The 12,282-nt window shown below is 49.6% G+C and overlaps 1 protein-coding gene and 1 non-coding gene across 15 annotated transcripts in view; both read right to left on the reverse strand.

Annotated features, from left to right (window-relative positions):
- ZMYND8 (zinc finger MYND-type containing 8) overlaps positions 1–12,282 on the reverse strand; it is a 122,847-nt gene that overhangs the window by 29,157 nt on the left and 81,408 nt on the right. For 12 of the 14 annotated variants that reach the window (XM_068987025.1, XM_068987021.1, XM_068987017.1 and 9 more), the window contains one exon: positions 10,111–10,251. The exons of the other annotated variants lie outside the window; for them this stretch is intronic. In XM_068987025.1, coding sequence (XP_068843126.1) covers positions 10,111–10,251 — 141 coding nt within the window. The remainder of the gene's footprint in view (positions 1–10,110; positions 10,252–12,282) is intronic. 14 annotated transcript variants of the gene reach the window in all.
- On the reverse strand, positions 4,396–4,542 carry LOC138091930 (small nucleolar RNA SNORA79). Its single transcript, XR_011145961.1, has one exon. It is a non-coding gene; the product is annotated as a small nucleolar RNA SNORA79 (small nucleolar RNA).

Here is a 12,282-nt window from a genome sequence, read left to right on the forward strand (position 1 = left end):
ATCACTGTGGATCCTCCAAAGCCAGATGTTACGCTATGTTCAACCTCAACAAAGCAGATAAAGTGACACTGAGTCTGGCCAGTTTGCTTTGAATTTCAGGCCCAGAACAGAGTGGGCTTGTAACCTAGAGAGGCACTGAGCCTTGCGGAGAACATGTTGATAAAGACGGGGAGCCCAACTCCTCCTTTACCACATAGACTTCGATCTTCACCGACCTAGTCTGGAGCTCAAATTAGGAAGAAAGGGTAAACAGGAACCTCCCTGGTGGTACAGAGGTTAAGACTCAGTGCTCCCAATGCAGGGGGCCCAGGTTCGATCTCTAGTCAGGGAACTAGATCCCACATGCTGCAACTAAGAGTTCACATGCCGCCAAGGAAGGCCAAAGATCTCACAAACAAGACCCAGCCTAGCCATATGCGTGGATAAATATTTAAGGAAAGGGAAAATACAAGACAGGCAGACCCTCCCGCCGGCACGCTGTACCTCCCTTTGACTCCTGGCATCTATCTGAGGAATGGGGACCGATTAGTCTTGGACATGAACCTATGTCTTCTTGCTCAGGTAAGATATCAACTCCTCCTCACCCTGACGGCAAGCAAAGGCCTCTGCTTAATGACTCAGGTCCAAAGGTCCTGCCCACCCCCACGCCCACGCCCACGCCCACGTCTGCTGTGGGTCTTTGGACGACCAAGCTGGCCCAGATTCCAAAGGCTCCATGAGCTTGTGAGTCTTGAACTCCTTGCCCACCTCCTCTGTTGCCTCCTCTAGCTACTCCCCAAAACATAAAAAGGGGACAACAGGGTGGAAGTAGCCAAGGCCGGCCAACAGTGAGAGACTCTGCAGGAAGGAAGCATGGTCTTTCACCCTGACGTCGCCTCCAAGACCCCAAGCAGAGAATGCACTTGGTGTCTGATGGCTGGGGGGGGGGGGGGGGGGGGGGGGGGGGTGCCCAGCTCCTCTTCTCAATCCCTGAAAGTGGGTCAGGGTCAGAAAGGATGTGGGATCCCTCAAGGACCCATCAAGCACAAAGATGAGCCACTGTGAGCTAGTTCCACCGGCTATGCGCTCACTACCTGACTTCTCCCATTTCTTTGTTGCCCCCACCCAGAAGGCCACCTCTAGCCACCAGCCTGGTACAAAGGCCAAGATACAGACTGAGCGCTGGACTGCAGGGCTCCTCCGAAGCCTTCATTCTCCCCCTTAACATGACCCTTGCATTCCGCCCTGCACCCAGGAAGGGGGCATGCTCCTACCACCACTCACTAGAGATTTACCCTTTTAAGGGGCCACAGGTAGTCTCCCCAAAGCCCCACACAACCCACTCATAGATGACTGGAGCCACAAATCGCTCCAACTTCATTTATCACCATAACAAGGTAAGATTAGGAACAGCCCTGTCCCAAAGACACACTTCAGGTTGGCCACCAGCGAAGATTCCAAAAGTGAGCTTTCAAAGCAAACAGGGACAGCATCCTTGTCATTAAAGTAATGGCTCTAAAAAAAGCTGACCTGTGTGTGCACGCATCTGTTTGTCTGGTGTGCATGCACACGCTGATCAGGGGACCTTCAGAGAGCCTCTTGGGGCCAGGACCGAAGATGCTTGTGAGGAGAATGGCTGAGTGCACAACTACTTCAGCGGGGGAAGAATATTCATTCCACTTTACTGGCGACGCATCTTACAAAGTAAACAGAGAAAGTAAAAGAGATAAAAGAGGAGGGCGACTGGGGAACACAGAGAAGAGGAAGATCCGATTAAACGACAGTGCGATCAGGACTTAAGGACTTCAACTGCTGAGCCAAGAACACGACAGTGAAAGGGGGGAGACAGGAGGCCCGTCTCGTCATTTCTGCTCTCAGAAATGGAAAAGCACTGCATTCCAGAAGGAAACTGCAGGCGGCCTTTTCAAGCATAAAGTTGGAAAAGAAGTATCTCACAAAAATACCTTCCATGAAGTGGAGCAGCAGGAAATGGCGGCGTTGCCTGCGTTACAGGAGGGCACCCTGTCCTCTACGACATTCCTATGTGGCTAACAGATTCCACACAGCTGTTACCGAGAAACACAGCTGACCATATCAGGCAAGGGTCCACCAAATTTTTTCCATAAAGGGCCGCAGAATAAATGAAGCTCTGCAGGTGTATAAGCTCTGCTGAGTGCCATAAAATGATGTGTTCAATGAATGTGGCTGCATTCCAGTAAAACTTTATTTACAAAAACAAGTTGGGGGCTAGATTTGGTCCACAGGCTGGAAACCGTGGACCCCTGACTGATAACCTTGGCTGCACATTGAAATTGCTCCCTGTCCAGTCCAGAGCTTTTAAAAAACAAAAACAAAAAAACAACCCTGACTACTTGGCCCCACCCCCAGCAACTGAATTCACCAGCATGGGGGGAGGCCTGAGCACTGGCCATATAAAGGTTCCCCAGGTGTTTACAATTGGCAGGTAAGGCTGTAAGCCCCTGTATTGGACCAATGTTGTCTGTGAATAAAGAAAATGCCTCACGGTTAGCCTTAACCCTTATGCACCTTGTATGAAACCTTGGGGTTCATACGAACAGATCTACACATCACCAAAATAATCAAGTATGAGCACGTGTGTACCTGTGTGTGTCTACACGGCGCTTTGTTTTTGCATGTGAGCTCAGTCATGTCTGATTCTTTGCAACCCTATGGACTGCAGCGCACCAGGCTCCTCTGTCCTTGAGATTTCCCAGGCAGGAATACTGGAATGGACCGCCATTTCCTTCTCCAGGGGATCTTCCTGACCCAGGAATCCGCATTGACAGGCAGATTCTTTACCGCGGAGCCACCTGGGAAACCTAAAGGGCATGTTGCCTCCTTTGTGTGTCTCTGTGAGGGCAATCTCTTAACTTTAGCCTAAAAATTGAATATTCATAATCAAGAGGAATGAAAAGATAAAGCACTTCTTTTCACAAAATACAGGGTCAGTGAGCTATTGTGATGTTTATTCTAAAGAGAAACCACCAAAAGCCAGGGAGGGGGCTACCCCAGGGTCCCTGAGAGCAGACCTTCAGGAGTTAAGCCAGATGTAATTATCTTTCTCAAATTTTCAGCTGTGTGTGGACTCAATTGTCCTCCACAGGGGGAAAAGATGAGCTTCTCTTTCTCATTTAGCTCCTAGTAGCTTATCAGGACTCCTTCCACCTCTGCCCTTCTATATCGGGAATATCTGCAGAATCCACCCTGGCTGTCAACATTTTGAACTTCTCAGTTGATAGGAGGACAGCTTAGGCTATAAATGGAAACCAGGGATTTAAAAAAAAAAAAAAAAAACCACCCAGGCTAGAGAAACAAGGCGTGATCCTCACATTGCTGGAGGAAGCATAAATCAGAACCACCCTTCAGAGGGCAGTCTGGCAATATCTTTCCCAATGTCAGCAGCTCCAGGCCTCTGACCCTCAGCTCCACTTCCAGGAACGTTTCCTGTTTCTAGATCCTGTTCACTACCACCTGGGCAGAAGGGTCTTCATCACAGCTGTTTCCAGCAGCAAAAGAATGGAGATCTACTCAATAACTAAAGTGCCTGGATGAATAAGTTACTGGTCACCTTTAAAGGGAATAAAATACAGCTGCTAGTATAACAGCAGCATAGCTCTCTGTGTGATGATATGGAAAGCCCATCTGTTTAATGAAAAGGAAAACAGTCAGTCAAGGACATGAGCGCTGGTGCGGGAAAGATAAGGAAATGCAGATACTAACATATGTGTTCTCCGGCTTCTCCGTGTGGGCATTTGGGCCTAGCGGGGTGGGGGTAGGGGGCCAGGAGGGGTTCTGGCACTGCAGAACGTTGGACAGCAACCCTGACCTCCACCCACTAGATGGCAGTAGCACTCACGTCCCAGCTGGGACAACAGAAAGGGGTCCAGGGGATTCCCTGGAGGTCCAGTGGTTAGGAATCCACCTTCCAACGCAGGGAGCACAGGTTTGATCCCCGGTCAGGGTACTAACATCCCACATGAGATACACACTGCAGTGCCCCGACCCAGACTCCCTGCTTCAAAGTGTCTAGACATTGCTAACTGTCACCCAGACTGATGTCTAAAAGAGCTCTCCAAGGAGACTAAATAGAGCCAACAGGGGCAGAGGATGGACCAAAAAAAAGGAGCCAACACTGGTCACTCTCTTTTTTGGCGGGCAGCAGGGGGAGGATAAAGAGAGGAACAGGTGATCAGAGGTGACAGGTGTAGACTGCCTTTTCATTAATCATCTTTCTGTACTTTGACTTGGAGAAGGGAACGGCAATCCGCTCCAGTATTCTCACCTGAAGAATTCCATGGACAGAAGAGCCTGGCGGGCTACAGACCATGGGATCGTACTTTGACTATTTGTTCCCGGTGTGCATTCATTACTTATAAAAACAAATTGTTTTTCTTCAATTGTGTGATTCTGCAAAAGTCAAAACACACTAACAAACAGCCAAGCCACCCCTGTGGTGTCCTAAGAGAAGACAAGCCAGCTTAGACATATGACGGACAAAAATCTCACTGCCTAAGGCTCCAGCCACAAGAGAAACAGCCATCACAACAAAACATTTTAAGGGCACTTCCTTGGCAGTCAGTGTTTAAGACATAGTTTTCACTGAGGGGGCACAGGTTCCATCTCTGATCCGGGAACTAAGATCCTGCATGCCATGAGTCATGCACCTCCCCCCTCTCCAAAAAAAAGTTTTAAAACAAAAATATAAGCACTTCTTTTTAAGCTTAAAAAAAAAAAAAAGAACTATTTTATTCAAAAGACATAGGCAATGGTATTTCAGGAGGCACAAGATAATGGCTCCTTCAAAAGAACAATATCTTTAGACAAGACACCGGGGCAGATGTTCTTATCAATTAGTAAAGCAGAGATCTTCCTCACCTCATTCACTCTTAAACAAAATCAAGACAACATCTGGAAAACCAGGGTACCCAGCCCTGCATCCACATCCTCAAAGAACACCTGGCATCCAAAGTCTTGCCTTCTGCTGGTGACAGCAACGGTGGAAGAATAAACTAGAGGCAAGTTTTCAGGTCTGAGGACGTTCTATCATCGGCATCTCTGACGGGGCATTGAGGCATCGAGGCACATTTTGTCACTAAGAGTACAACTAACTGCTGAGTTTGTTGAGCCCAAAGCGAACACCATGCACGAGACAGGAGGAGAGAAGGTTCCCAGAAAAAGCAAAAAGGAGCCCAGGTAAAGGAAAGAAAGACCCCACCCCACCCCACCCCCATCCCACCACGTGCCACAAGCGCATTCTTATTCAGGACTCATCTTATCTACTGCCCTAGAGGCACAGAAGGAGCCAGAACCATCCGCCTAACTTGGCTCCTTAATTTAGAGCACAGAGAAGGGGCCCAGGACAGCAAGTGAGGCCCAGTGTGTCAGCAAGCAGGGCCTTCCCCCGCATCACGCTGTAAAATAAATCATAACAGTATCCAACTGGTACTCAATCAGTGGGCTGGCTCTATTTTCCGTTGTACTTGTTTCTTTGGTCTAAAAAGTGATGGGTGGGTTGGTTTATTTACTAACTTACTTCCTTGTTTATCTATTTTAATTTGCTTCCGGGACTTTAGCTCCCTGAAGTGAAGTGAAGTGAAGTCGCTCAGTCATGTCCGACTCTTCACGAACCCATGGACTACAGCCTACCAAGCTCCTCCGTCCATGGGATTTTCCAAGCAAGAGTACTGGAGTGGGTTGCCATTTCCTTCTCCAGGGGATCTTCCCAACCCAGGGATCGAACCCGGGTCTCCCACATTGTAGACAGACGCTTTACTGTCTGAGCCACCAGGGAAGGTCCCTGAGCAGGGATCAAACCCTTGCCCTTGGCAGTGAAAGCACAGTCCTAGACACTGCACCTTCAGGAAATCCCCAAACAGAGGTTTTTAATGAAACTGATGGTCAACGTTTAAAACCTAGAAGAGTTCACATTAAAAACCTGGATTTCTGTTTTCTTGAAAATTCAGGGTTGGACAGCACAAGTTCAATGGATGGGAGCTGCTTCCTTGAAAAACACACTTTGTGCTTCATTCCACTGCCATCCAAATCCTCACCTGACCCTTGACCCCTACAGCTGGGCCAACTAACCCTGCAGCACTAAGCGGCAAGAGCCCAAGAAAGTGAAAATACACCCTGTCCTGCACCACTGCAGTTCATGTGTCTTGGTTAAAAACACAAGCTACACAAGGCAGACAGACCCAAATCTAAAGGCCAAACTCAACCACAAACCACGTGTGATCCTGGGTAGGAAACTTTATTTCTCTGCGCGATGGTGCTACTACCTTACCTTGAAGGTCACTGTATATTTTTTTAAAGTTTTCAAACACAGAGAGTAAAATTCACTTTTTGGAGAATACATCAATTTTAACACCTGCGCAGACGCAAGTAACCACCAGGACAAACAGAATGCAGAACAATTCCATCTACTAAAGAATCCCTTTGTGATGTATAGTCAAACCCTCCCCAATTCCAGGCAATAACTGATCTTTTTTCCATCTGTATCAGTTCAGTTCAGTCCAGTTGCTCAGTCGTGTCCGACTCTTTGCGAACCCATGAATTGTAGCACGCCAGGCCTCCCTGTCCATCACCAACTCCCGGAGTTCACTCAGACTCACGTCCATTGAGTCAGTGATGCCATCCAGCCATCTCATCCTCTGTCGTCCCCTTCTCCTCCTGCCCCCAATCCCTCCCAGCATCAGAGTCTTTTCCAATGAGTCAACTCTTTGCATGAGGTGGCCAAAGTACTGGAGTTTCAGCTTTAGCATCATTCCTTCCAAAGAAATCCCAGGGCTGATCTCCTTCAGAATGGACTGGTTGGATCTCCTTGCAGTCCAAGGGAGTTTTGCCTTTTCTAGTTTTTGGTTTTGTTTTGCTTTTTAATGAAACACTATTTTGTTAGATAGAATAATGTCATTATTATCCCTGGCACTCTCACTTCTCTCTGCTCAAAGTAGTTACGGGGATGCCAGACATCAAGTGCCATGAAAATTATTATTTCCCTCCACTTTCTGATTTTTCTACCCATTCACAGCACTTTTCACCAGTCCCTATCTGATCCTCTTGGCACTGAGTAACTGAAATCCCAGCCCCAAAACTGCCAACATTGCCAATGCTTTCGTTTCCACTGACATGAAGCCTATGTCCCAGGAATGGAAGGAGCTGGCAGGGAGCTTCTGCAAAGAGAGCCTGGGACTCCGCTGTGCCCACCACTGATACACACACCAGGAGAAAACCTTTCTCTCCCACCGCATGACTCAAGTCCAACAGAAAGACCCAGAGCATTGCACAGATGCCCAAGGACAGCCTCGTTTAGGGAAGGAGCTAGTCCTGCCAAGCACGACTGGCAATTAGGAAGGGTGACCGTGAGAACGCCTCCATTCAGCTTTCTTTTTGAGGGTGTGGAGGAGAGTGTGAGAAACCAAACCACGCTGCTGAGAACGGGAGTGATCCCCAGGGGGCGCAGATGGGTCCTCGTGTGTTCAAATGAGTTCCCACCAGCCAACCTGAGGGGGAGCCCCTCAAGCCACTGCCCAGGCTGTCCCGTCACTTCTGGGCCGGACGAGCAGGTGACGGGGGTGAACATGGCCTCGGCCTCCGTGGGGACAGAGACGCACCCCAGCCCCACCACCTCTGCCTCCGCAATCCCAGTCCCTGGGGCCCCCTCTCCAGACCTCAGCTCCTCCATCTGAAAATGGCATCTCAGGACAAGATGAGCCCAGAGGGCACTGACCACCAGAGGCTGTGAATTCAGGCCGGAGCATCACTCCACACAGGTGGCTTCCCCTCCCTCCCTGCTGCTGCTGCCAAGTCGCTTCAGTCGTGTCCGACTCTGTGTGATCCCACAGACGGCAGCCCACCAGGCTCCGCCGTCCCGGGATTCTCCAGGCAAGAACACTGGAGTGGGTTGCCATTTCCTTCTCCAATTCAGGAAAGTGAAATGTGAAAGTAAAGTCGCTCAGTCGTGTCCGACTCTTCTCGACCCCATGGACTGCAGCCCACCAGGCTCCTCAGCCCATGGGATTTTCCAGGCAAGAGAACTGGAGTGGAGTGCCATTGCCCTCCCTCCCTAAAACCTGGTGTATTCAAAGGGCTCCGGATCATACACCCCGGGCGCTGCTTTCTGCATGTCTCCGGCTCCTTTCTCAGTCTCCTCCGCTCACTTTTCCTAAGGTCTACATGCGCAAATGGGCTACCCTGATGGCAAAGAACCACAATGCAGGAGACTCAGGTTCGATCCCTGGGTCGGGAAGATCCCCTGGAAAAGGAAACGGCAACCCACTCCAGTGTTCTTGCCTGGAAAATCCCATGGACAGAGGAGCCTGGGGGACTACAGTCCACGGGGTTGCGAAGAGTCAGACATGACTGAGCAACTAAACAACGACACGTGCAGGTGGCTCGGGCCTCTCACTCTCTTTATGCTCTGGGCCAGCGTCTCTGAACCTCAGCACTACTGCCATCGCGGCTGGATAATTCTCTGTCGTGGGGACTGTTCTGTGCACTGCAGAAAGTCTAGCAGCATCCCCGGTCGGCAGTCACATGCCAGCAGCGTCCCTCGTTCCCCACTTCCCCTAAGTTATGAGACCTACTGCTTTGAATCCAATCCCATGAATGAATCAATATTCTCAGAATTACACGTTCTTCCCTGACCTGGCCTGATCCAGGCCTCCACCTGCCCTCATGTCCTCTCCACCTAGGAATCTAGCAGGCATCTCAAACTTACGAAATCGAAAACTGAACCCTTGGCTCCTGTTTCTCCTCCTGTAACCAAATCTGTCAACCCGGGCACGACCCAGCAAATCTCCGTTGCAGGGCCCGCTCTAGATACTGGTAGCAACAGCCTCCCCAGCGAGCTGCAACAACTGAAAAATGTCTCCAGACATTGCCAAGTGTCCCCTGGGACAAGGGGGGAGCTTGCCTGGTGAAGAATGGCTGACACAGGCTAATTCCCAACACAGCACTCAGAGGGGTCCTCCTACAATGCCCGGTCACATCACTCCTCTGCCCAGATGGCCCCACCTCAAAGTCCACAAGGTCACTGGGTTTTCTGACCTCACCACCTCACCTCCGCCCCTTCACCCACTGGGACATGTCACTGGGCTTTCTTACCATTGCTACAACACACCAAGTTCAGACTTATCCTAAGGCCTTGACATTCCTCTTCCTTCTAGAATGTTCTTCCTCCTAATCCTGGCATGGTTAGCTTCTCTTGTCATACAAACCCTTGACAGGACATCACCTCCCCAGAGGCTTCCTCTAACCACTGCCTCTTGCTCCCTGCCGCCATCCTGCCCAGCTCTCCCATTATCAAAGGAATGCCTTCTACCTTCCATGATGACGTGACCTGTCTTGGGCTTTTTTTCAGTTTGATTATTATTTCTCCCTCTGTACAACCTAGCTTCACAAGAGAGCAAGGCCTACACTCACCACTCTCTGCCCCAGACCTAAAACAGTGCACAGCACATAACAGATCCTCAATAAAAATCTGGGCTCATGATGCAATGAATTAATAAAATAACTTCACAGTTGAGTGTTTAGCATTCCTGGTGCCAAGTTTCGTTAAACACTTTGACCTGAGAGAATGCTTTTGAAAGAATCTACTGAGACTCAGTAAGTTTTTTAAAAAGAAAGTAAATACTGATTCATAAAACAATAGATACTACGTGTATACATATAACTTTAAATATACATGTTTATACACGTAAGAACTGGGTTGCGGTGGCCAAGGGCAAGTAAGGTGGTAAACACTGGCCTAAGTATTTCAAAATAAAACAGCCTTGCATTCCAACAAGTCCCGAGCCATCCTGTGCCAGTTCCCTTCTACTGATCTCTCTTCATCTCCATCCGCTGTACCTTTTCAATATTTTGCACAGAGAAAAGAGTGGTTCAAGAACCATACACGAGGACTTCCCTGGTGGTGCAGTGGTTAAGACTCCATGCTTCTAAGGAGGGGGGCATGGGTTCGATCCCTGGTTGGAGAACTAGGATCCCACATGGCCAAAAACAAATAAAAATACCAACCTTAAAAAAAAAGAACCACACACTAAAGAGGACATTTTAACTTGCAGAAATATGCACAGCTGCCACAGAAAGAAGCTTCCCAAAATTTCAACTGACCCAGGTTAAGATTCAGGATGCTTCCCGTGGTGGATGTCTTGTCCGTTTTCGTGGTGACTGGCGTTGATACTTGAGGAGAGAAAGGTTTTGGGCTGCCGGATAAACTCCCCGCTTGTCCTGTCTTGGTGGAGGCTGGTGAAGCTGAAAAAGCAGGTTACTTGTTAAAAGACAGATTTACAAATAAAGGAACATATAAAGCTTGTAGGTGTGGGGCAGAGAAGAGAGTACAGAAACTGTTTGATTTCAAACAGACCCCCAGAGCACCATGGAGGGGTTGGAGCGGGAAGGGCTGGCCATTTATTTCGAGCAAAGAGCTTTAACCCAATGTTAAACCGTTAAAGCCACGAAGGAAAAAGGCCACCCCAGTCATTCTATTAAACACAAAGCTCTAAGACAAATCGGCTAAGCTGCCACTGAAATTGGTTTGGCCCATTCACGGGTGTAAATCTCAAAATAAAGAGCGATTAAACCGGCCCCCACCACAGTCCAGATGCAGAGGCCAGAGCCAGGCTTACAAACAGCATGTCATCCGTTTGTGGGAGACACAGGGGCCGTGCGCACAGCCACTGCACCTGCCCCGGGGGCCAGCTTGACCCGCTGGGGGCTCGTGGGCTTCCCATTTCAAAGGTCCTGCGATGCTGAACGAAGCCAAACTCCACACCAGATGGAGTGAGGGAGTGGCTGGTCAATTATCTGCCTCCTTACTGGGTTTCAAACTTTTATAGGACAGAGTCATACCTATGCCCGAGTCTTTTAAAAAGAAGTCAAAATTCCCTACTTACTGCTCCCCTGAGCCCTGTCCACTGGGTGGCGGGAGGCAGGACAGAAACCAAACCATTTAACAAAACAAAGCGCTCGAATGGGCCAAATGGAACCTGCCAAGGATCTCTGAGATACCACCCCTTTGCAGCAATGGCTCTATATTACTGGGCTGTCCTGTTACTATAAACATGTGACAGGGACGTTCCTGGTGGTCCAGTGGCTAAGACTCTGGGCTCTCAGTGCAGGCGGCCCAGGTTCTATCCCTGGCAGGGCACTAGATCCCATGTGCCGCGACTAAAGATCCTGAATGCCGCAACTAAGACTCAGCCCAGCTGAAATAAAGAAACATTAAAAAACACACAAACAACGTGTGACAGGCAACCAAATGATCGTGCAGCCCCTCAGACGCACAGCAAACCTCAAGAAAGCTGTGGATGGTGACAGGTTTAAAATGGAGACATCCCAGGGACTTCACACGTGCTTAGACACGCTGGTGGGTTCTTGCCTTGGTTTCCTTATCTGCCAAACAGGGATCCTCAGAGTGGGGATTTAATGGATTTAACTCTACACTAGGTTCAGCTGGTCAGCCTCCATGAGGCAGCCCCAGCTCCAGGCCAAGACCCGCCAATGCTATTTTTAACACAACACAGTGGGAACGACTCTAGACGTAGGGAGCAATGGATCCAAACAGATCAGGAGCCAGGAGCGAAGTTCAAATCCCAACTCTGCGGCTGCACACTATGCGACTTTGGGCAAGTGACTTAATGTCTCTGAATCTCCTTTCCTGATGGCTACAAGGAGGGACACTGATAATACAAAACGACCGATAAAACTACCCAACTTGGGGACTTCCCTGGTGGTCCAGTGGCTAAGCCTCCATGCCGCAAGGCAGGGGGCCTGGGTTCGTTCCCTGGTCAGGAAACTAGATCCCACATTCCACAACAAAGAGTTCCCGAGCTGTAACTAAAGATCCCACACGCCACAATTAAAAGACCGCCAGTGCTGCAAACAAAGGCCGGCGCAGGCAAATAAGTGAAGTTTTTTTTAAGTCACTTAAAAAAACAACCAAAAATAAATTCATCAATTATCTAAACAGTGCCTGGTCTCTATTAAGTACTATATTATCGGCGCACTCAGCGCAGGCGACGGCGACCGGCGCACTTAGCACGGCCGAGGGGAGCTACCCCACATCCAAGATCAGGGGCAAAAGCCGAGAGGACCCCATGCCCAAGGGATGGCGGCCAAGAGGAGTTACCCCACATCCGAGGTCAAGGGCAGCGGCCGAGGGTGCCAGGCTGCGACGGCGCAGGAACGGCCGAGAGGAGCTACCCCAGTCGGAGGTCAGGGGCGGCAGCCAGGAGGAGCTCTCCCGCGTCCGAGGTCAGGGGCGACGGCCGGGAGGAGCTACAC

Source organism: Capricornis sumatraensis, chromosome 15, assembly GCF_032405125.1.
Source record: "Capricornis sumatraensis isolate serow.1 chromosome 15, serow.2, whole genome shotgun sequence".
Classification (NCBI taxonomy): domain Eukaryota; kingdom Metazoa; phylum Chordata; class Mammalia; order Artiodactyla; family Bovidae; genus Capricornis; species Capricornis sumatraensis.